At 35.9% G+C, this 25,439-nt stretch overlaps 1 protein-coding gene across 4 annotated transcripts in view; it reads left to right on the top strand.

The window, feature by feature from the left end:
* Positions 1-25,439, top strand: part of NOVA1 (NOVA alternative splicing regulator 1) — a 153,528-nt gene that overhangs the window by 96,625 nt on the left and 31,464 nt on the right. For all 4 annotated transcript variants that reach the window (XM_061367654.1, XM_061367653.1, XM_061367652.1 and 1 more), the window contains one exon: positions 15,081-15,247. In XM_061367654.1, the coding sequence (XP_061223638.1) occupies positions 15,081-15,247 (167 nt within the window). The remainder of the gene's footprint in view (positions 1-15,080; positions 15,248-25,439) is intronic.

A 25,439-nucleotide genomic window follows, 5' to 3' on the forward strand; every position in this document is an offset into this window, starting at 1 on the left:
CTGCCCTTAGTTCCTTGAGGATTATTGCTGCCAAGTTTCATGTCAGTGGTTAGATCTGGGGAAAGGAAGCTAGAGCTACTTCTTTGCAGGAAGATCAGAAAATCTTGGTGATTATGTCTTATTGGGTGTCTTGCCCTGTTTTAGAAAACACTGCTTTCCAAGGGTAGTATTTTTACTGAAGAGAAAAATTTCACTAAGGAAAGGTGGAGGAATGAAAGAGAAGAATGTTTTTTTGCTTTACAGTTTTTGGCATTTTAAAGGACTAATAACTTGTTGATTTTTGTGCTGGCCATTAGAGAAGAAACTTTTCTTTAGTATGTCTCCTACTCAAGATAAAATACTAAGGAGCTACTAGGAATTAAAGTCCAGCTCCTACACACATAAGGAAACTGTTATTACCAAGAAAGAGTGCCGTGGTAATATGATTGTATTTCTGTCATTCATCTGAAAATATTACTTTCATTGGTATCACCTTGTCATCTTGACACTGCCTTTGAGCTTGCTTTCTAAGGTTTCACCTAACACAGCAGAACTTTGGACTTTAGCTTCAGTTCAGCTTTGGCACTGTTTTCAAGAATGTCTGGACTCTGTCATAATCAGCCCTTTACACCCTGGATACTGTCCTAGTCCTGTAAAATAAAGTATCAAATTTAAAAAGTAACTTGTAGCACAGGTATGCAGCTGTCCCTTCATACCAGTGAAAACATACATTTCATATGTTGTTATCTGTAGATGTCAACCAGGGTTAGATCTGTGGATTTTATATGTGGATCACATCTGCTTGCTTAGTTTAGGCATTTCTACAATACCAGCAAGTAACATCACTTTATAATTCTCGTTTGGTTCACTGGTAGAAGTTTCATATAAATAAGTTTTGATAACAGTGTTGGGTTGCACCTGAGCCTATGTAGAATAAAATTTGTAATGCCAACCTCAAAAGACTCTTGAGTGGGTCATGGTTGATGATATTATTCTAATTATATATGTGAGGAGCAAGCATTACAATAATAATCAAATACTGATACTCAATCTGCAATGCTAACCTGGTGTGAACTCAGGTAGAATGCTATGCAAAATTGGCTTGGTTTGATTTTAAACTTGGAAAAAAGTTAATGAGTAAAAATATTTCTAATAAAACATAGCACTGATTCTATTATAATTTAATCATTTTAAAAGTTCAGGAAAGTGAATTTTCAAATTTAATTTTATAACTTCTGTAGCTGTGATGATTGCTTATAAATGAACAGCTGCGTCTTCATTGCCACAGGCTTAAAGTCAAGTCCGTAAGTCCCACAGGTTTTGAATTCCATAGCACTGTAGCAAGAAACATAGAAATATAAAGGCTTATGTTCTGAGTACAGTCCATGTAATATTCATGATTAGTAAGGCAAACAAAATACAGCCTTATACCAAATGCTGCAGTGAAAACCACTGTAGAAATGAAGTAGTACAAAATAACAAGGCTTACAATAATTGGCAGAATAATGTGGCATGTTTTATGCTTATTTTTAATTTTAAAATTTAATGTTTAGATAAAAATCTATTTGTTACCTTATTTGTATTTTTCACAACTTAGTAATTAAGTCCCGTTTTTTAAACTGTTTCTACTCTTTTTTTGTTCAATTTGGCATTGACTTATAAACTTCATTTACTTATTTCCTTTGTACATGTATAAACACCTTTATTATTTCTTGCTACTTTTTTATTCAATCTTTTCAGTAATTTAATATCTAGAACTCTACAGCCTGCAGTATGTTTTATTAGAAGTAGTACAAAAAGCTGTGAAAGATGAGGGGCAGGAATGATCACTGTCTCGTAGTTCATCTCAAAATATAACTGTCATTAATGTAATTCAGAGTGATCTTGGTATCAGAATGTAAGAGTTACGGCACTATCATAGTTTAAGCTCAGCCACGCAGTTTCTCTCTCACTATCCCCCTTTATCCCTCCCCCTGCTCCCGGAGGGATGGGGAGGAGAATCAAAAGAATGTAACGCCCACGGGTTGAGATAAGAACAGTCCAGTAACTAAGGTATAACATAAACCACTGCTGCTACCACCAGTAATAATAATGATAAGGGAAATAACAAGGGAAGAGAATACAATACCACCCGCCAACTGATACCTAGTCTGACCCCGGCAGTGGACCTGCCCTTCCAGGTAACTCAGAGTTTGCATCCTGGGCATGACGTGCTGTGGTATGGAATACCTCTTTGGCTACTTTGGTTCAGGTGTCCTGTCTCTGCTTCCTCCCAGTTTCCCCTCCTCCCTGGCAGAGCATGAGGCTCAGAAAGTCCTTGGTCAGAGTAAAAATTTGAGCAGTAACTAAAAACATCGGTGTTATCAGTGCTGTTCCCAGGCCAAAAGTCAAAAACACAGCACTGCACCAGCTAGTAAGAGGAGGAAAAAATGATTGCTACTGCTGAACCCAGGGCAGGCACTCAAAATTCCTCTGTATTTTGAGCAGGAAATGCAAATTCAGTGCATGTTAATCAGAAAATGTTGTTTTTTTTTTTTTATAAGCAAATACCCATTTTTTTACACTTGACACAGTACTTTAGTCACTCAGTATCTGTTTACCAGTCAAAAAGTTCAACTCGGGAGCTAGCCTTAGGGAGGAATTAGAAAGAGTTGCAAGAGTCTCTTTAAAGACACTTGATTTGTGTCATAATAATGTTTCTGAGGGCTCCATTTGTGACTGTAAGAAGGGTTTGTATGTTCAGTTGAAAGGCAAGTTCATAATGAATAGTCGTAGTTTATCAAAAACATACAAAAAGCCTAAATACACAAAAGCATAATAATTGAATTTAGATTTTTATCAGTGTATGCATATACCATTGATTCTGAATAGACCACTGTTTTAAGATGATTCTGAGCAAGACACTTTATTTGATCAGCCTCAGCGCTACCTTGCCTGATGTTTGGGTGAAACAATGTTGAATCCTGTACTAACACGATCCACATTTGACAGAGGTAACATCTCTTGCATAATTTAATTCTGAAAAGCTATGTGAAGATAACTATTTGTAGATTGAAGAATGATGCTATGAAGGCCTCCCGAAAAGCCTGTATTTGTTGTCTTCAGAAAATAAACAGCTCTGGGGAAAGCTTCAGTCAGAGTGTTCACCTTCTTACCTTAGACATGAAGACGCAAATCTGTAGGGAAATATGCTTTATTAATTCCACTTTTATGAAATTACTTGAAGATTTTGATGTTATTTTTGTCATGATTCTGATCTTCTTTTTTCTCAGGAGTGGGGATTAAAAAAAAAAAGCTTTTTTTTTGTAGCATGCAGGAATAAACAATCTCTGATTCAGATTGGCTGTCTGTGAGATTAAGGAATCTAATGAGACTGGAAAGATCTTTTTCAAATGGGCAAAAATTATTTCCTTGACAATGCAAATCTCATGAATGGTCAAAGAGTGAAGATTGTACTGCATATGTTTTTTTCTCATTTTAGGATGCATTAGTCTGTTACAAAGTTGTTATATACCTTGTAAAATGTTGTGTTTATTTAGTGTTAAAATTCAGAATGAATAGGAATTTCACTCTTATTTTCAGAACGGTTTATTGATTTTGCCAAGAGAAATCTAAAATCAGATTTAGGGGAAAGTAGGTATATTTTAAAACCTGATATAGTTCTGATATATTTGGTCAATAACGGCTTTGGAAACAGTCACCTTACAGCCTCTAAGCTGTGAAAACAGAGGATATACTGTTAGTACTGAAGCTTTGTTCAGTTTGCTACTTGTTCTAAGTAGGTACAAGTTAAAGTTTCAGAAAAGAGTATTACTGTGTATAGTTGTGAAACATGGTCTGGATCATTACAAGATACCTGTGGACAATTCTCACTTTTTTTGTATGCTGTTTCTGTCCGTGATTAGAAGCTATGTACTGCAATTTTTTTATTCCTAGACTAAATGTTTCTTGCTAGGCATTCATTTTATAGTAGTTCACAATTCTTTATTTATAATTGCTTGTAGCTGAATCTATTTCATTTTAGAAAGCTATTTTTTAAGGTACTGTGCATTTACCTACTTCCAGAAACACAGAATTATAAAATAGTTTGGGTTGGAAGGGACCTTCAGAGGCCATCTAGTCCAGCCCTCCTGCAGTGAACGGGTTCATCTTCAACTAGATCAGGTTGTCAGAAAGCCTATCAAACCTATGTCAAAAAAAGGACATAAAATATGGATATGCTTATATGCAATCAAATCTCTGACTAAATTTTTTTCATTTAAAAACTTGAGCAGTATTTATTTGGGGGGGTAATTATTTTGACTATGTCTAGATTGAAATGATCAAAATATGTTACTGATAGGCATCCTGCCTGTGCAAATGATTTAAATGGCGCTGGTTCTTCTGACTTTTATTCAACTTTTGTTGTTCCCAGTCTGTTCTCCTGTTAGACATAATTTATCTCAACCTACAGTTAAAGTAGCTTAACTCCTTTGATGTCAAGAAATGTTTGTTAGGAGTTACTGAAAGTTTCAACTACCAATGCTTTGGATGTACAAATTTTAAAATTAGTATTCCCATGCAGCTGATTTCAATCCATTTTTCCACATGAAAGTTTCACTGTGTTTAGCTAGTATTTTCTCTGCTTACTGAAACTTCGAATGTTTCCTTGATAACGCACCTTGTTAGCTTTGAAGTGACATTTCGTTAGCAAGCCATCATACTGTACCGGGTTTTGTAGGTCCTAACTCCAAAATCCAAAGAGTTTTATTTTGCCAAAAAGGGAGTTGAGAAAGTGGCTAGTGAATAGTGAAATAGGAAATCTCAAAGACTCCACAAGTAATACATTTTAATAACTAAGTTTTGAAGGCATTATCTTTATTGATGGTAGTGATACTGGGGAAAAAGAGAAGGGGCAGGGGGCTGTTAGGCTGTCCCCTTCTCAAGCATTTAAGTCCTTCAGAGCATTTCATGCTTACATTCATCTTAACATATATTCCTATCTCAGGTTAATTTAGCTTGTTAATGCGCATTAAAAATTATACTTTGTCTGGATTGATGATACTATCTGAATTTGTCACAATAATGTTAAAGTGTATTAGAAGAGAACTACCCACTCTGATGCTATTATTTTGGGTGGTTAGGGATCATAAGGCTTGGGGAGTGTAAATGGTCTTTAATTGCTGGCTAGTGTGATCTCACTGTGGGAGTGCCTATCCCTAAGGCTGTAAATCCTGTGATGAAAAGTGTAATACCAAGTGATACATGATGATTGGAATGGTATTGGTATTTGTCTGTTCCTTCAGCAGAGTAACTGGGCTCCACCTCCTTCCTGCAGCAAGGGACAATTTCTGCAGTTGGAGAGGAGTGGTATAGCCACTGCACCCTCATTCCTGTCTTCCCAATACATGTAACTGCAGTGCTCCCCTGCTGCTAAAATAGAGAAGCGGTATAAGCATCCCTGGTTTAGTGTTGAGGAAGGAAACAGACTTAAGATTGTAGAAAGCTGGACCGTTCCTGGTATAGAATTCTTGCAGGTAATTAGGAGAGAGTAGGTTCTGTTCATGAAGCTTGCATTCTTCATTTATAATTCTGCTGCCATCACATAATTTCTTAGGCAAATAGAGAAAAGAAACAACTTCATGGGTATTTGCACCAGTAGTGAATCTAATTTTTAGAGGTGAATTTGTCTTTTCTCCTTGGCCTGTTCAGGAGGAAAACTTGTAAGGTTCTCAGTTCTGTGAACTCAGTCTTATATTACTGCACAGCAGGACCATGGAGGAATATCTGAGCATTAGCAACTTGCACAGATTCATTAGGAATTCCAGCCCGTGGCGAAGCTCTCTGGAAGAGTAGCAGTGGAAAAGCTGCTGCCCTGGAGTCATCTCAGATGCAGATTCCACTTTCCCACTGATTCCTGATGTTTTCTGTGCATGATGTTTAGCTTATGGTTTAACTGGGGGATGGGTTATTCTTTAGCAAATTATGTAGTAGTTACATTTCAAGTGTGTTTATTTCATGTTGGTTTACATATGTTGCTTGTGCATTTGGGTATACATAACTTCCGTTCATTGTTGTAATATTATCTTTGTGAAGTGATAGTAAATGTTTACTTTGTCTTTTAGGGATTTTTATTTTTTTAATCACATCAGTGTGTAATGAGATCTGATCATCCTGTTTTAATATGACTTTTATTATTATTTTTATTATAAACTTTTAATAACCTGGCAGTCTCCATCACAGACGGTACTGTGTATGAATTCATGTTAAAAATGATCATTCTTTAGTTTATCAAGATCTATCTGATTAATCTGAAAGATTAACACATGTCTGCTAGGTAAATAATAGCACATTTAAGGATGTTAAAGGATTTCTGTGTTAAACATATAGAAAGCCTTAAGCTAGGACTCGTCAGAAAAGTTTATTTAAATTTTTAAAAAGGGATTTACTGGATTTCCATCTTAAAACAAAAAAACACCAAAAACAAAAACAAAAAAACCCAGGACTATTGGTGCAAAAGAAACAAAAGTTCCAGATAGTCTTTAAATAGACTTATGCGTTTGATGTAATTAAAAAGAAATGTATTGATGTAATTAAAAAAATAAACAATTATAATCCTATCTAGAAGAATACAGTGGTTTATTGGCTTAAATTTTTCTGTTTAATACTGAACAGAAATGTGGAGAATGAAACCCAGTAATATATTCAGTAGGTTAGTAGTATATTCAGTCCAGGTTCTTATCTCACAGTCAGATTTATGTTGGAGACTTATTGTCTGTGAAATACCAATGACTTCAGTGGCAATATCCATAGAATTAAGGATATGATGATGAGGTTGTGGCTGTTAACATTTTGACTATTTATTCCAGATGAATTCTGACACCATTCAGTTTACAAGCAGACTTGCTTCAAAAGCAGAGGAAAAAAAGCTGTTTTTCAGCCCTGTTCTTTATCAGTGAAGTTAAATGAGATAGCTGCCTAGATTTCCTTAAAACCAATAATATAAACATTGAAATTGTTACTGAACTTGCCAAGGCTGTTATATCTACCTTTACTCTTCTAAAGGTGATTTTGTGCAAGAATGAAAATAGTTCAGCAAATATCTGTGAAGCAAGCATTTTTGAGTGCTTAGGAATGTGTGACTGTGTTTGCTATAAAAATAAAAACTAGCTCTCATCCAGTGCAAAAATTTATGAAGAAGTTCTGTTTAGAAAATTCTGCCTAGGTAGTGTTTTTCCTTCTTTCATTGTGGACTTCTGTATGACAAAATATTTGTAAATTTATATAAATCTTCTGGTTGGAAATAACTCTGGCATTTGCTTTTGAGGGAAATATCTCTTTTTACTGACATTTCAGTTTACCTCTTACGGCGTCAAGATCATTTAACATACTGCCTTATCCCTACACCCATGCAATGCTTTTAAAGCTGTTGTATAGTATTAATAGTAGTAATTATAGCTTTAATATTAAGATTAATCCAACATTTATGTTGTAGTTTTCTCTGGAAAACAATATTATCTTATGTGTGTATGTGCATATAGTGAGCCTTCGAGGAGCCTATACTATATACTCTGTATAGTTAAGGGTGAGAGCTTTCTATCTTTGTGGGCTGATTCCATCCAAAGGTAAATGCTGTGCATTGTTCCTGGATGTCCCTGTCTTTCTTAAACAGCTACCTTGGACTCAATGCATAAATTTTAGAAAGCTAAATTTAGGGAGGTGTAAATGCCATTCATCAAAGAACCAAAGGACATGCTCTAAAAGGGTTCCAGTCTGGAAGTCAGAAAGGAATTTTCTATAAGCACAATATGGATTTGGACTAAGATTTAGAGAGGAACACAAAGGAGCAAAATACAAAAAGAAGTGTCTTTGTGCATGTGTATTTCTAAGTGTCCATTCTGTATCTGTGCATCAAAATGTCATCCTGGTTTTGACATGGCAGTATTCTTCCTGTTCTGAAAACATAAGGTGTATGCATCCTTGTCTCTTTCCTTATATTTCTGGACTGGGATGTAGAGTAATTCTTATGATACAGTTGCTATAGTGTGTTTGTATACATATTAACCCTACCTGAAATTATGTTTGTGTTTAGTAATCAACTTGAACACTATAGATAATTTGTTGCATGATCATGTTTTAAATAAAAAAAACCCACTCAGTAATAATAACCATACTTCTGAAAATTCATGTTTCCATTATCACTGTCAATGGTTACAATATCTAAAAACTCCCAATCTGATTACAAATATTACAATAGACTCTTTAATCTGAACCTTGAGTATAGTTCATTTACCTAAAATATGCTATTGTCTTCCTCAAAAAAAAATATGTAGTAAGGAATATATTAAGTGATTTCATTTTTGGAGCAATCCGGGAGGATTTTCCAAAGCTTTTCACAGGCTTTTAAACTATGGAACTTGAGAAGTACGTTTTTAAAAAAAAAGCTCCCTTGGTGATTTGAAGTGTTATCACTCTAAATTATAAAATGTATCAGTTCCTACATTTCTCAAAGTATAGTTTCTGTTTAAATAGGTGGGTTTTTTCCCTTTGGTAATTGTATGTGTAGGAGGCAATATTAACGAAGGTTCATATTACTGTAGGATATCATAAAAGCTGTAATTGCCAACTGAGTATTACATGAAAAATATTCTTAAGTGCTTTTGTTGATAGGACAGTTCAGTCCAGATATCTTGAAAATCACATGCAATTTTTCTGTTTCTATTCTATGGTCCTCTTCCAAAAATAAGGTCAGTTCTGTTTTTTTTTCACCAATTTTGGTCTTTTAGTAGGTTTTTTTTGTGCTTGGTTTTTAATGATTTTGACAACTTTTGCTTCTCAGAGACCTTCACATTTTCATCAAACTTGGGTATTAGATTTCTATGGATATGTTTTATTTATTTACTTAGATGCTAACAGTTCACTGATGGGGAAGAATAGTAACATTAAAATAGCAATTAAATCATTAAAGTAAGTGTATTTTGTTTAAATTCTGTATTCTGTATTCCCATAGTTTTGATTTATTTTTTTTTCTCATTATTTTGTTCTTGAGGACAGACCCTTACAGGAAATGTTTTCGCTTTCCAGCTTAATGAAACTGAAGAAGGTGGCAGTTCTAGCCTACTTACAGAACAATTTGAGAGCTAGAAGGGAAAATAGGTAGGGCATTGTTTCCTCAAGTACTGTTTTGGAGAAGTTCTTCTCTGATATACAATTTAATAGCAGCAAAATGTAAAAATTCTTCTTGATCCCTTTCTAACTGCTTTCACAGTTAGATGTTAATGTTATGATGGAATCAGGTGGGTTTTCATTTTCTTTGTTTAAATAGTTATTTGTTACAGATCATTTTACACATAATATATGAAAACAACCATTTCCCGAAATGAACTATGTATGGTTTGAGGTCTTGCTTAGTTCTAGAGCCTTATTTTCCAGAAACAGGCTTTCCCAAATCATAGTTAGGTGGTGCTCGCTTTCAATTGCAGTCCTTTGTTACCGATCTACACACACATACTTTCTCTCTGAATAGTTCTTATCTGAGTAAATTCCTTCATAAAACCATAGGAAGACAAAATCTCTGGCCTTTGTCTTTGGTTATGGAGAAATTTACCAGCTTTTGCAGTGGAATCTACAGGGGTTTTATGAATAATTCCTAAACAAAAAAAACCCTAGTTATAAACCTTGTTTCCTGCCTTACACATAACAGTGTAACAATAATCATTAATTCCTCATTTCCCTTTATATAATTTGGGGAAAATCATAAAATCCTTAGCTGATACCCAGCAAAGTGGTTTATATTCAAAGGATTGTTTGCTTTGTAAGGTGACTCATCATCCATTCTAAGTATTCAATAAAAATTATGAGTAATGGGGTTTTTTCCTTTTATTTAAATCTATTTAATTTCTTAGGTTTCTCTCTCACATGAGAATAATCTGTTTCTTTAGACTCATAACTATGTTAAACCTGGATTCATGTAGTTCACTCTTGTGACCAGAGCACAATGGACTGTAAACTTGACGTTTTCATAAAACTCTGAGAACTCACGCAGTTCACACATTTTATAGAAATTGTTAAACTTGATTCGGTATGATATATGAATTCTAGTGAAAGAGTCACATAATTAAAGTAAAACAAATTGGAATATATGTGGGTATGAATGTGTATATATATGCACATATATGTGCATTGCTATCTGTATGGGATGCCTAGAAGATGTGTTATGAGTTCAGCAATCGGTTTCTTCTGCTAAAGCTAGTAAAGCTTCCTGCAAACACCTGATCAGAAAATGCTTGAGGACTGATGTTAGAGGACCCCAAGTTCTAACTTACTTTTTCAGATTTCAGCAAGTCCCATGCATAAATGCACGTGCTTGTTAATCATCACGTCTGCTAACATGTATCAAGAAATAGACCACTTATTCTAACTTTCTGCTTTTATTAGGTGCCTGACTCATGTGAAGGATAATGTAGCTGCAGAAAACGTTAATAGTTAAAATTTGTAGAATCACAGAATCACAGAATCCCAAGGGTTGGAAGGGACCTCAAGAGATCATCTAGTCCAACCCCCCTGCAAGAGCAGGGTAACCTAGAGTACATCACACAGGAACTTGTCCAGGCAGGCACTGAATATCTCCAATGTGGGAGACTCCACAACCCCCCTGGGCAACCTGTTCCAGTGCTCTGTCACTCTCACAGTAAAGAAGTTCTTCCTGATGTTAACGTGGGAGTAACTGCAAATGAAACTTTAAAGGGAACAGTTTATTTCTCTCTGAAAGAAGAGTGGAGCTCTAATCATCCAGTTAGTAATCATGAAATTTAAAATCAAAGTCAAGGGTATCCTGTTTTTGTAACAAAGATATTAATAAATTCTTACAGGGAGATAGTCTCTTTCATAAATTCTCTTCAATATTTTTTACTTTTATTCAGCCATTTTAATTGCTATTTAAAATGCTGTTTTAATTAGAAAAAGTTACATTTTACTCCCTACTTGTATATTTTGTACAAACTGTCCAAAATTATTTTGTCTGGATAAAAACAAATGCAGAACATCAGTGCTTTCAAATTCCTACCAGCCTTTGCTCCCTTTTCAGTTTGGGAAATCTATTAGATCATCAGGCTTTGTTTTAAGAGAGGCATCTTTCTATCTGTGATAAATATGAGAAGAGGTTCTATATTAAGATCAGTTAATTCTCTCTCAAGAAACAAAGGTTAAAGAACAGGGAAGATAAGGACTGAAGGAGAAAACTGTCTTGTGATCTCTGTGGGACTGCACGTACAAGGGATGTTCTTAATGTCTTGCTGTTTAAGGTTGTGTGCATTTTGTCGTCGTGTCAAAGTGCAGTCCTGTGTTACTGAGAGCTTTTGCAAGATCAGTGTTACCCTGAAGCAGCTGGTGACAGTGTTATACAGAATCCCACTCTAAAAGACATTTGATCACAAAAATAAATATATAGGACATTAGTGTTAGTAGATTGCTGTATTGTGAGTTGTCAGATGAAAAGCTTAATGCAGATCAGCTGATGAGAGATTGCAGTGCAGCCTTTCATTTATTTAAGATTTTAGTTTTGGCTCCTCTGTCAGGTTTTCCCTTTCGGTGTCAAAGAAATCGTCATGGTATTCTGGAAAAACATAAGGAAACTTAGTTAGCTGGATATATTGGGGCTAACCTGGGCTGGTAGTGCATTGTGCTTTTTAGGTTTTCAAATGATCTTTAAGATTGGTGTAAAAGCCCAAGGAAAAGTATATAGTCATATAAATGCCAGGCAGTCCTTTCTGGAAGGTACACAGCATTCCCCCAAACTTACAACTTTATAAAATACAGAAACATACTTGACATTTAATGAGTGTTTCTGTGAATACAGTAGAACTCTTACACATTGAATTAGTCTTTAAGCAAACACTTAAGAGTTTAATGGTAGCCATATATATAGATGTATGCCTATTAAATATAGAAAGAAAAACATTGGAAGCATTAGCATCCTTTATCCTGTTGCATCTTCTAGCATTTATTCTATTGGTTGTTTTAAAAGCTTCTGGTCTGTTTTTTTGAAGTTCTTGATAAAATTACTGTGATGCAGTTGCCAAGGATATTTGCCAGAAGTAAAGTTTTAGGTAGTTAAAGGAGGTGGAAGAAAAATGAATTATTAAAATAAAGTTGTTGCAAGCTGTTAAGCATTTAGGCATAGCTAACTTATTAGGCTTGAAAGCAGGTTTTTATTCACTTACTTTTAAATTGTTGATGGCTGCTAATAGTTTCATATCCCCCCCCCCCAGTTGCTCCCCACCCCCAAGGAACTGCAGAGAAAGATTGTTTTATATAATGGCATTCTATTTCTATAGGAAAAAAATAGTCTGAAAACAATTATCCCCTAAAAGCTAAAAAAAACCCACAAAAAGCAACCCACAACTGATTAAGATTTCTTTTTTTCTGTATTGGTTTTAAAAATCTTGTTTTGGTGAGCAGTACAGATAGCCTTTTTTGTTCAGTTACATTCTGCCTCTTTTATTTGGTAAGGAAAAGTTAAAACACGCATGCAAATTAATTTTTAATTCTGATGAAAGAGGAGAGAAACCACATTTTTCTTGCTGAAAATTAGACCACTTATAAATACCGAGCAATTTACTTGGCTTCTTAGAAAAAGTTAACATGAAATTACTGTAGCAACATCATCATGATATATTTAGATAGTTGTTTTTCTATTTAGTATTATCAAATGTACGTAAAAATATTTTGACTGGTTTTTTTTAATGTACAGGGATGATGCCCACATACGCCACATCTGGTCATTTTCTGTAGCAAAATTATCATGTAGAAGACAATGTATAATGCACCTAATCAATCATTAATCCATGTACCATGATCCTAATTTCGGTTTTTAATTGTAAGTAATTTAAAAAATATACTAGTTTTATACTGGCAGTGTTACCCCCTCCCCCAAAGGCATTGATTATCATAATGCATTCTCATAATTTTATATATTATTCTAGTTTGAAAAATCAAAATTGTATGACAGAAGTGTGCATATAGATGGCTGGGCTTGTGTTCACAGAAATGTGTAGAGTGGATGCAGCTGTTAACTGAACATGATAAATAATCTGAGAGTTTACTTTAGACATTAATGGAGCCTTAAAGCTTTTAAACAACAAATTTCACCAACTTTAGTGATTCATAGGCTTATTTTTGTTATACAGGTTGGTCATAAATCTGGCAGTTTTCCTTTTGTGTGATTCTTGTAAATTATTGTACTCTGTTATCTGAGTGAAAAGCTGTTAGAGTTGTGTGAAGCAATACAACAACATTACTTCAGAAAATTAAAGCAATTCCCAGTTGTACGTGTATACGATTTCTCCACTTTTTTTTTTTCTTGTTGATGTAACCCTTGAAGAAAAGGTGCTACATATTGTCATTTAAAACTGCGTTTTACTCTGCGTGAAATGTGCTTTTGCACAATTGCGTGTCTTCATGGAGCAGTGATTTCAGCTTATTGCATCCTGGTTTATACAGACTAAAATGTATGTTTGGTCCATAGTAAGACATGACACATATTTTTATTATATTGCACCTCCTAAAATCACATAGATTCTGGAATATGCTTTAGTCACTTAGTGTCAAGTCTAGTGAAATTCGTATTTAACATTGACTGTTTTCCTTTCAGCTGTTTTGACAGTAGTCATCCTTGTAAAGTGCTTTCTGTATTAGACTCTGGTAGCTCGGAAGTAACCTGATCTGTGTTTTGTTTCGGTGTGTTGTCTGCTGACCTACAGAAATCTTGCATTAGCTGCATTGATCAATCCGCATCACATCTCATCATTTAGGAGACAATTAATACTGCAGCGTAAAGACTCCCCAGAGCATTTTCTTAGAGATGGATTGCTTTACACAGAAACCACAGGAGTCATTTGTGAAAGGGGGAGGAAGCCAAGGAAGGGGAAAAAAAAAAAAAGAAAGAAAACTTTGTCTAGGAACCAAGTTTCACTTCCCGTGGAGATGCAAACTTACGGCAAGCTCCCTTTTTTCATTCATTGAAAAGACACTATAACAGGTCAAATAAACATTCTAAAAATTTTGCTGTTGGAAATGTGTACTTGGTTGATACTTGTATAACTTATTTTAAGAATATAACCGTTTCAACTTTAAATGTTACCTCAAGGATGATTGGATTATTAGCCTGACAGCTTTTGAAATAGATTGACGTGTTTTAATCATATTTTTAGTTCTTTTATAATAATATATTTTAATAGAGAAAAAATGTTTCTCATTGTATAAGTTTTGCTGTAAAGCTTCTTAGACAAAATTGAATTTTAGAATCGCCTGATACTTTCTTAAGAAAAAGTTTTTGAAAGACTTGTAAGTGTACATGAATACATTAAGTTAATGAGCATGCAGGGCTCTTAGTCTACTGTTTCATCCTTGGGTAATAAAATATTTAATCTTTAGAGATCATCCACAGAAGCAGATGAAAAGCGTTTGATAATAAAAGCCAATTTTTTCTTGAAAATGACTAAGGTTACTGTTCCATTCTCTGTTAAAGACTGTGTTGGAGTGTTGTAAGGAGCATACCTTGAGTTGATAACAGTAGATGTTACTAAAGATGTAAACTTGATAGGAAGGGACTTTTATGAAGGTGGTTACCTCCCTGGTACGTTTCTCTAATCCTTGCATAATGCCTGTGATTTTGTGCAGCTTTTCCAAAGAACTATAACTAAAGCTGTGATGGTTATTTAAAGTTTATTGGCAATCTGCATAGGATTGCAAATTCTATGAGGTAGTATACAAAAGATAAGATTAACATGGTTTAACTCATGGTATTTCCTAATATTTCAACAGAACCTAATGTTGGGAGTTTTAGTGGGGGTTTTTTTGTTTGTTTGTTTGTTTAGGTCTAACTTACATTATCTGTATTGGCTTGGAAAGTTACATTTTTGTAGAATCTACACAAATAAGAGTTGTTTAAAACATCTTCAGATCATATGTATGTTATCTTTTGGAAATCTATCATTTGTGTATTTACAGAGGTATTGCTAGTCAGTTTTGCAATTTTTAGTACCATCTTTATGCTATCATTAAAGCAGTTTGCGGGATCTTGAAAGATCAACATTATTATGATCAAATTTTGATATCTGCAGGTACTACAGAGCGGGTGTGTCTGATCCAGGGAACAGTTGAAGCACTAAATGCGGTTCATGGCTTCATTGCAGAGAAGATTCGAGAAATGCCTCAAAATGTGGCCAAGACAGAACCTGTCAGCATTCTACAGCCTCAGACCACTGTTAATCCAGACCGCATCAAACAAGTGAGTTTTTGTGTGGGAATAGAGAGTCACAGCAGCTCCCTAGAAGTCTTAAAAACTTTAAGGCTGAAAGGGTTCAACATAACATGTTCTTTAAGAGAATGTTATTTTACCCTTTAGTAATTTACTGATCCTCTTTTTCCTTGTACTTACGTGTTCCATGTTTCTCAGCAGTTCTTTTAGTCAGTGTTTTATAAGTTTCAGTGCCACACTCAAATGTGTTTTTTATAAACTTTTCTTTACTGTATAAGGTGATAATACACTTCTAGGTTTTAGTCAAAGATCACTGAATTTTAATCTAAAATTATGAACCACTTTGTAAATCTTAACATTACTAAAAATCACAGATTAACTGTTTCCTACTTTCATGTACATAAAATAAACCCAAGAATGTTAATCGGGTTTTTTAGACCCTATAATAGGTACTTTCAAATCTTACCTGTGAGAGCTTGAAAATATAGAGATTTTTTACTTGTGATGTTTTCTAATATTTCCTGTTATTTTTGGCATCTTTTTGCCTCTTTTACACTGACTTCTTTCAAAATCTATGGGCAATGCAAAATATATTTGCAAGGCATTATTGGTCTAGTATTTCATAGTTCATTACATTTTCCAAAACAATTTTAATTATGTTAATTTAAAAAAGGAAAAAAAATGCCCTGTAAGGAAATACGAAACATCTGTCATACAGGAGTTAAAATTATTTTCCATTGTATTGAGTAAGAAAAAGAAAGGAGTGAACATTAGTAACATTTTGTCATGTCTTTCTATCCTATACAGGATAGATTTTAGTTTCTCACCTGTCCTATATGGGAAAAGATTGTTTTGTCCTTCTATGCTAGCAGATTCAGTGACCTATAAAGTAATTTGGTGATTACATGCTATTACCTTACTTCATTATATATAGTGACATTCACAGAATGCTTATATGAAGATGTGTTTGAACTGGATGAGTTCGGAACTATCAGACTGCTTTAGGTGGATGTAATTGTGCATAAGCCATTGTATATGTTTTCTAATATTGTGGGTTTTTTTTTCTGTATATATAATACTTTTAAATAAAAAATAGCCTAGATAATTGATAAGAAAATAACTAAAAAGCCCCGATTTTACATGGTTAGTTTCTCAGTTATTTAGACATAAAAATTATTATGCCTGAGATAGAAAGAAAAAGCCCAAGTGATCTGTAGTTTGAGTGAATTTTCTGCTCATAAAAATGTTAGATTTTATGCCAGTACATCTTAACCCAATGGGAAATGAGTGTCCTCTGTTACCATGAAAAGTGTTTTCCCCCTTCTCAGTGAAATTAAGCTAAATTTTAGGCAAGTCAGTAAGATTCTGAGAAACTAGATTACAGACCTGGCTAGTGAGACATGCAGAAGTACTTCCTCCCTGGTAACTGAAGTTGATATAGCTTGTCCACAATAAGTCTCTAGAAAACTTCTTTTTGAAGTTGTTGAGGTGGGGGAGGGGAAGTTGTTTTGTTTGCATTTTGTTGGGGTTTTTTTAATATCTGTTTTTAATATTGTTTGTTGGGGGCTTAGTTTTTGGTTTGGGGTTTGCTGTTTGTTTCGGATTTTTTTGAACATAATTCTACCTTTGAACAGAGCTGCTGCTAGTGAATTTAAGACACAGACTAAACACAACATGTAATTTAAAGGTCTGTGACTTAGGACTGGCTCTGTGTCTTAAAATTTTAAAATGTATTACCTGTAATACATACAGGTGCATAATTATATGCCTGAAAGTAGGTGGAGAGATGCATGCACATGTGTTGGGCAGTTTTAGCCACAATGAGTTACTTAACTTCTCTTTTAATGATGCAGTATCTATTCATGATAAATTCATATATTACAAACACTGACTCAATGAATCTAAAATTCAGGCTTTTTACCAATAAGTGAAATTATTAGATTAGTTCTTAGAGTTTGCAGTAAACTATTGGCTGATGTCAGAATAACTTCTGTCTTATTTCATGTATAATACAAGCCATTTTTAACTTGGCAAAAAATAAGCATTGTGAATTACAAGTTCTTCTTTTACACTAACTTTAACATTGTTCTTTCTGTCTTAGCTATTACCTAAGAACTTTGTCACCCCAAAGTATTACATTGTAGATTGAAGAAAGTAGACTTAGCATTTTGAGTTTGAGAATTGATTTGTAATAACAAATTTTATCTTCATTAGGGACTTTGAAGATACTTCTGTTAGTTTTCTAACTGTTCCTGCCAAAGAGCAAGGGTAGTTTTCTCCCCATGAATGCAGATACCTGTAGTTAAAGCCTTGTAATGCTGTGCACATGTATATGCATCTCTCATTTCCCTATCCTCGTTTCTTTTTCCTGGACTGCTTTACCAGCACTCACCTCAGAGAAGTGAGCTAAGAAAGGGAATATCTTCTGGCTACAGTTTCAATGAAGACAGACAGTAGGTAAACCCTTTTCTAACTGCTTGAGTTTCAGCACTTTCTGTCTTCAAAAAAGGCATGGGTATACATGGAAGATGAATCTCGCCTAGCATTTCTCCTTACTAATGGAAGCCACTATCCAAACTTTCTGGACTCTCTGTCAACCTTTTCAGCACTAGATTTATAAACAAGTCTGTCTGGTTTGTTTTGAGCTTTCTCCACTGCATCTTTCCACAACTCTTAATCCTATGGATTAATCAGTAGATATGAGGTAGTTTTCTCCTCCAGGCAGGTCTGATATTTAATTGACAAATATTTGCATCTTTTATATTTACATAACATAGGTAATCTCCTCATAGATGTCAGCCATCTGCTGTTTCCTATGTAAAATTAAGCAGTAACTGATTTCCTTGCCCTTTTACTTCCCAGAAACAGCTGTAAGCATCTCATCTCCCTTTACTCTCTTCTAGTACTTGGAGTATCACACCAACTCTTCCAGACCATATTGTAACCCAGAGGAAGAGAACACAGTTTTCATGAGGTGATCAGGAGCCTGAGATGTTTCAGCTTTATAATTAGAATCGTAGAATAGTTAGGGTTGGAAAGGACCTTAAAATCATCTAATTCCAACCCCACTGCCATGGGCAGGGACACCTCACAGTAAACCATGTCACCCAAGGCTCCATCCAGCCTGGCCTTAAACACCACCAGGGATGGAGCATTCACAGATTCCTTGGGCAACCCATTCCAGTGCCTCACCACCCTTACAGTAAAGAATTTCCTCCTTATATCCAATCCAAATTTCCACTGTTTCAATTTTAACCCGTTACCCCTTGTCCGATCACTACAGTCCCTAATGAAAATTCCCTCCCCAGCATCCTTATAGATCCCCTTCAGATACTGGAAGGCTGCTATGAGGTCTCCACGCAGCCTTCTCTTCTCCAGGCTGAACAGCATAACTTTCTCAGCCTGTCTTCATATGGAAGGTGCTCCAGGCCCCTGATCATCGTTGTGGCCCTCCTCTGGACTTGTTCCAAGAGATCCATGTCCTTTTTATGTTGAGGACACCAGAACTGTACACAATACTCCAAGTGAGGTCTCACGAGAGCAGAGTAAAGGGGCAGGATCACCTCCTTCAACCTGCTGGTCACACTCCTTTTGATGCAGCCCAGGATACAGTTGGCTTTCTGGGCTGTGAGCCCACACTGAAGCCGGCTCATGTTCATTTTCTCATCAACCAACACCTCCAAGTCGTTCTTTGCAGGGCTGCTCTGAATCTCTTCTCTGCCCAGCCTGTAGCTGTGTCTGGGATTTCTTCGACTCAGGTGTAGGACCTTGCACTTGGCATGGTTAAACTTCGTGAGGTTGGCATCGGCCCACCTCACAAGCCAGTCAAGGTCCCTCTGGATGGCATTCCTTCCCTCCAGTGTATCAACTGAACCACATAACTTGGTGTCATCGGCAAACTTGCTGAGGGCGCACTCAATGCCACTGTCCATGTCGGCGAGGAAGATGTTAAACAAGACCAGTCCCAACACTGGTCCCTGAGGGACACCGCTCATTACTGGTCTCCAGCCGGACATTGAGCCATTGACCACAACTCTTTGCTTGCACTTATCTAGCCAGTTCTTTATCCACTGAGTGGTCCACTTATCAAATTGATATGTCTCTTATTTAGGGACAAGGTTGTCATGTGGGACAGTGTCAAATGCGTTGCACAAGTCCAGGTAGATGTTATCAACTGCTCTACCCCTGTCTAGCAGTTCCATAGACCCATCATAGAAGACCACCAAATTGGTCAGGCAGGATTTTCCCTTGGTGAAGCCATGCTGGCTGTCACCAAGCACCTTATTGTTTTTCATGTGCCTTAGCATGCCTTCCAGGAGAATGTGCTCCAAGATTTTGCCAGGCACAGAGGTGAGACTGACTGGTCTGTAGTCCAGTCATCCATTTTCCCCTTCTTGAAAATGGGGGTTATATTTCCATTTTTCCAATCATTGGGACCTTCACCTGACTGCCATGATTTTTCAAATGTGATGGCGAGTGGCTTAGCAACTTCATTTGCCAGCTCCTTCAGGACCCACAGATGTATTTCATCAGGTCCCATGGACTTGTGCACATTCAGATTTTTAAGATGGTCTCGAACCAGATCCTCTCCTACAGTGGGCCCAAGGTCTTAATTCTCACAGTCCCTTCGTCTGCCTTCCAAGACTTGGGTGGTGTGGTCAGAGCCTTTGCCAGTGAAGACTGAGGGAAAGAAGTCATTAAGAACCACAGCCTTCCCCAAATCCTGGGTAGCCAGTTCTCCTGATAACTTCTGGAGAGGGCCCACATTGTCCCTAGCCTGTCTCTTATTTGCAGTGTACCTATAGAATCCCTTCCTGCTATCTTTCACATCCCTACCCAAGTTTAAGTCTAACTGGGCCTTAGCTTTCCTAACCTGGTCCCTAGCTTCCCGGACAACATCTCTGTATTTTTTCCAGGTCGCCTGTGCTTGCTTTCACCTTTTATAAGACTCTTTTTTTCTTTTTAATTTTTCTCAGCAGCCCCTTGTCCATCCAAGGAGGTCTCCTGGCCCTCCTGCTGCACTTCCTTCTAGATGGGACAGAGCACTCCTGAGTTTGTTGCAGGTGATCCTTGAATAGCAACAGTCTTGGGCCCCCCTGCCCTCTAGTGCAGTATCCCATGCAATCTTACTTAGCATGTTCCTGAAGATGCCGAAGATTAGCATACAAAAATTTAAATTTCATCTCTAAATTAATAGCATGTGCATTGAACAATGGAAAAGGCTGCATAATATGTTCTTGTCACATCATCCTCTTCAGAAACTATTGCATCTTCTTTGTATGCTAGTAGAATTTTCCTTCCAGATGTTTTACAGGTAGCAGTTGTTGTAAGCCTGTCCAGGAAGCACATGGAATCAGAGCTAGCCATTGCAGAGTTCTGCTTTATGTGATAGGGAAGATAGAATCATAGAATCCTAGAATAGTTAGGGTTGGAAAGGACCCCAAGATCATCACGTTCTAACCCCCCTGCCATAGGCAGGGACACCTCACTCTAAACCATATTACCCAAGGGCCCCATCCAACCTAGCCTTGGACACAGCCAGGGATGAAGCATTCACAGCCTCCCTGGACAACCTATTCCAGTGCCTCACTACCCTAACAGGAAAGAATTTCCTCCTTATATCCAATCTAAACTTCCTCTGTTTAAGTTTTAATCCATTACCCCTTGTCCTACCACTACAGTCCCTAATGAAAATTCCCTCCCCAGCATCCTTATAGATCCCCTTCAGATACTGGAAGGCTGCTATGAGGTCTCCACGCAGCCTTCTCTTCTCCAGGCTGAACAGCATAACTTTCTCAGCCTGTCTTCATATGGAAGGTGCTCCAGTCCCCTGATCATCGTTGTGGCCCTCCTCTGGACTTGTTCCAAGAGATCCATGTCCTTTTTATGTTGAGGACACCAGAACTGTACACAATACTCCAAGTGAGGTCTCACGAGAGCAGAATAAAGGGGCAGGATCACCTCTTTTGACCTGCTGGCCACGCTCCTTTTGATGCAGCCCAGGATACGGTTGGCTTTCTGGGCTGTGAGCCCACACTGAAGCCGGCTCATGTTCATTTTCTCATCGACCAACACCTCCAAGTCCTTCTCCGCAGGGCTGCTCTGAATCTCTTCTCTGCCCAGCCTGTAGCTGTGTCTGGGATTGCTCCGACCCAGGTGTAGGACCTTGCACTTGGCATGGTTAAACTTCATGAGGTTGGCATCAGCCCACCTCACATATCTGTTTTAATTTTGTTACATTTCATCAGTGTTGGATATAATCTCAATATATATGTGAAACTGTGTTTTAGGAACACAGTTAACTTTGTAGCTGACTGTTAACTCTTCATTGTATATACTTCAAAAGTGGAATGGAAACAGAAGATTTTGCTGGGGGATGAACAGCAGCAATTTTTAGCAGAAGGAAAATCCTGAAGTTATCTCACACGTTGTTATGGCTTTGTAGTTTTGGTGGTATTTTTCAAAACCCCAGGGTAGTCCAGAATCAAAAGGTTACATTTTTTCTTTAGTTTTTGTTTGTTTGTTTTTTTTTTACATGATGCTTAGACTCTATCTTATGTGTTTTGATGCCTGTGTCTGTTTACTTACTTGAGTTTTCTGGTATTTCTCTGTAAAAGAACCAGATCTTGTATAGTAGTTCTGTGTTACTGTCACAAGTTTTGAGGAAAGGGAAGGTCTTGATTCTTCATTATCCATTTTATAGTAGTCTTCATCCTAAATCATTCCCTCCATCCAGAGTTGCTCTGATGATCCAAATGGCACCTGCTGGTTTGCTTTTAAGCTCCTTACCCCTTCTTGTCCCCAGACAGAACACGAGATAATCTATTTTTTTTACATGACACTTCCCACACTTCTTTTCTTTTTTCAAAGGCAAGTTCCCAGAGTTCATGAATGCAGATAAATTACCTCTATAAATACCTATAAGCATTCCAGCTATTTATTCTAGCTTTCTTAGTCTTTTTGTATTGCTCTATGCTCTGTATATTATTTTATGCAAAAGCAAAGCCAAATGTAAAGTGGATAAAATATCAGAATGCATTTTATTTGTTCTTTATAGAAATTAAAAGATAGTAAGTGAAATTTGATCCCTGAAGTCATGAAGTAGCATTTTTACAGTCCAGGTTGTGAAAAACTTACTAATCCTTGGTTATGTATTTTTCGAAATTTTATTTTTGAAATGTGTTATGTATTTATGCAGTCACCCCAAGATTAGGATCATTTACTGATTAAAGGAGTTTACAGCAGATGAAAAGAAGATTTAATATGTTTAGCAAAGCAAGTGGTCTGTTTAGAAAGGTTCATCTCTGATACTTGTTGGAAGTCTAGTAAATCAGTCTTTTATAATTTATTCAGCACAGTCGGGCCTTGCAGTTCTCTCTGTTTCGCATTTTAGCTGCAGAAGGTATTCAACTATTTAATACAATTCAAAGAAGATACCACCTTTTCTTAAAGTGCATTAAAATCTCGGCTTAAGCAAATTAGTTTTGTCATCACATTAATTTCTGTGACTTAAAGCACCAATATTAACATATGCAAGACTGAAACTCAGTATTAGCTTAGTACTAATAGTATTTAACGTGGGTATTGTCATTACGAAGATTTCCTTCGTTTGGCAAGCACTGTAGTGAGAAACTAGAAATTGGTAAGCTGTAAATGCAGTTTCATCTTCACATTTAAATGGTGTTCTTTATATGCTTTCATGTCGCTATTCCTGTTTTCAAATGGTATTTCATTTTATGCCTTTTCTTTCTACTATTCTATACATAAATGGACTAATAGGTACTGAGAGATGTTAACTCTCTCAGTACAGCATTTATTATCTAAGATGGAATTATTGAAATATTTTAGTAATATGAAGGAGTGACATTTGTCATTTATACAGAGATCTGCATTAAGCAGTTCAAGAAGTCATTAAAATAGGTCAGAGACCTTTCGGAACACTGTCCAGATGGAGTATATGTATTCTATACTGCCGTCATAGAGCTGTATCTTCACTCTGTTACTCAAAAATATGAAGCATGGAAGTGTGATGCTTTGACCGTCTTTCTGCACATTGTAGGATGTTGTGCAGCCTGGGAGCAGTCTCTCACAGTACAATCAATTCTTGTGAGCAACACAAGGAAGAAATATTTTCTTGGACTTTCAGAAAATACTAGAACGTAAATGTGGCTCAAACAGATTTTTATTTCTAAAACCAATCTCCTTTTTTGTTACTTAAAATCTGTTTCCTCAAACATCTGGTTTAGAAGCTTAAGTTAAAACAAGAAGTGCTCTCTTACTTGCAAATATAATCTCCCATTCATTGTCCTAATAGGAAAGTAATAGGAAAGGAAATAATATAATAGAGGAGACCAGTTTCATCACTGCTTGGAATATACTATTCAAAATATAGCTTACCCACTCTCCCCTGTGAGTCTTGAAGTGGTTTGTAGTAGAAATTTTGACAAGGTTTTTTTTTTTCTATAACCTTGTCATCAGTCAACTGGCAATTTCAGGAAAGCTTCAATTATAGTATGTATGTTTCAGTCTCAAAGTCTGTATTGTAAATTCATCTCATGATTTCTAATAACTTTATACATCTCATTCCCAGAAGCCTAATAACTACTAAATTCAAGTGCTTGCCTAATGCAAAACACTTGCCAAATTTAAAAACAAAATTATTCTTTGCAGCTTAATAAGTCAGGATTATTGAGCTCTGTCCAACTTTAAGAAGTAATTTTGCCTAAAAGTTCTTACAGTGTAATTGAGAGTATATTAATAAATTACATATCAGGCAGTGGACATCCAGTACAAAATGCAAATGTTATATTCCTGTATTTCTTTGTTTTATTTTTGAGAAATTACTTTGTGTTACTTTAGTAGTCAAGAAATAAATAGGTGTGTGTCTGTAACTATGCAGAAGCATGGAAAAGGATTTTTACAAATTGTCTGGTTTTATATATTTATTCTTTTATATATATGTATACACATATATTAAAAACTGAAAGCAGTTATGTAAGCAAATGAGAGAGATTGAACCTCAAAATAAACAACCTGATATACAAAGGAAAAAAAACACGACAAGCACAAACCGAAAGACCTTATTGCTATTTTTAGTATATTTTCAATGGTATGTATATTTGGAAAAAAATGTGTATGCCCGTACTTGATTCTTCTTTGTTAATACAGTTGATTTGCTTTTAAATGTTTTTGTCCTTTTTCCACTGTATTTTAAACAAGCTTTTGCACAAATGGAATAGTGCAGTGCTTCTACTTAATAGCTGTTATAGTTCAACAGTCACCTGAAATTATTATTGTGACTCCTTTTTCATTGCAGACATACGTATCTGTACTTTAGGAAGATTGATATGAATTGAAAATTGTGATGCTTCCAGTTTCTTAAATTGCTTGTGGTATCAGTGATTAGGTCTTTGTTCAGTGTTGAAGAGTTCTGTGTATTTTCTTATAAATGCACTAGTTAGATATAGTAAAACCTGTGGAAAAAAAAAAATATTTTTCCTCTTATTAATTATCTTAGCATACCAAAACAAGCATACCAAAACAATACAGAACACAGTATGCTCTAGTTGTCAGTGGTGTTGATCACACAAACTATCAGATGTCTGAAGTATTTTAGTCAAAACATATTTTCAGAGATTTGCTAGAGAACAATAATTTTTTGTTTGCTTGGAGTTTTGTTTTGTTCAGGAGAAAAGTTTAATATATAGCCATAATAAATAAAACCTATCAGAATAAGTTGCAGTTCTCCATTCTGTTTGGTTGCAGATTCCCTTCTTCCACCTGTTAGTTTAAGCTTAAATGATAAAAATCAGTCCATTGCAATTTCAGACTTTGGTGAGAGAGGTAATGCATCATCCCATTGGAATCAGAAGTATAATTCTATAATCGAATAGTACTATCATGGAATCTGACAGCTTTTTCTAACTAATTCTAGATCATTCCAAATGAACCCATGTTCTGCAAAGGAAGACATAGAAAAGTCTTTTATAATTGTCTTGATTTTTCACAATGAATACCATCTGCTGACCAGTAAAATTTTGCCAAGCTACATGTTTTTTATAATACCCTATAAATGGTAGTATTTTTTATTTAAGCCTATTGAAAGAGTCTCAGTTAATGCTTAAGCTGTATATATTCTGTTTTTGTTTTTATTGTTTTATAGCATGAGTTACAAGTTGGAAACACAAAATAAGGATCAGTTTCTTAAGTTTTTTTTTTTTCC

This window comes from Neopsephotus bourkii, unplaced genomic scaffold (assembly GCF_033783945.1).
Source record: "Neopsephotus bourkii isolate Nb327-2 ecotype Australia unplaced genomic scaffold, CSIRO-AGI_Nbou_v1 NB_1388, whole genome shotgun sequence".
NCBI classification, from domain to species: domain Eukaryota; kingdom Metazoa; phylum Chordata; class Aves; order Psittaciformes; family Psittacidae; genus Neopsephotus; species Neopsephotus bourkii.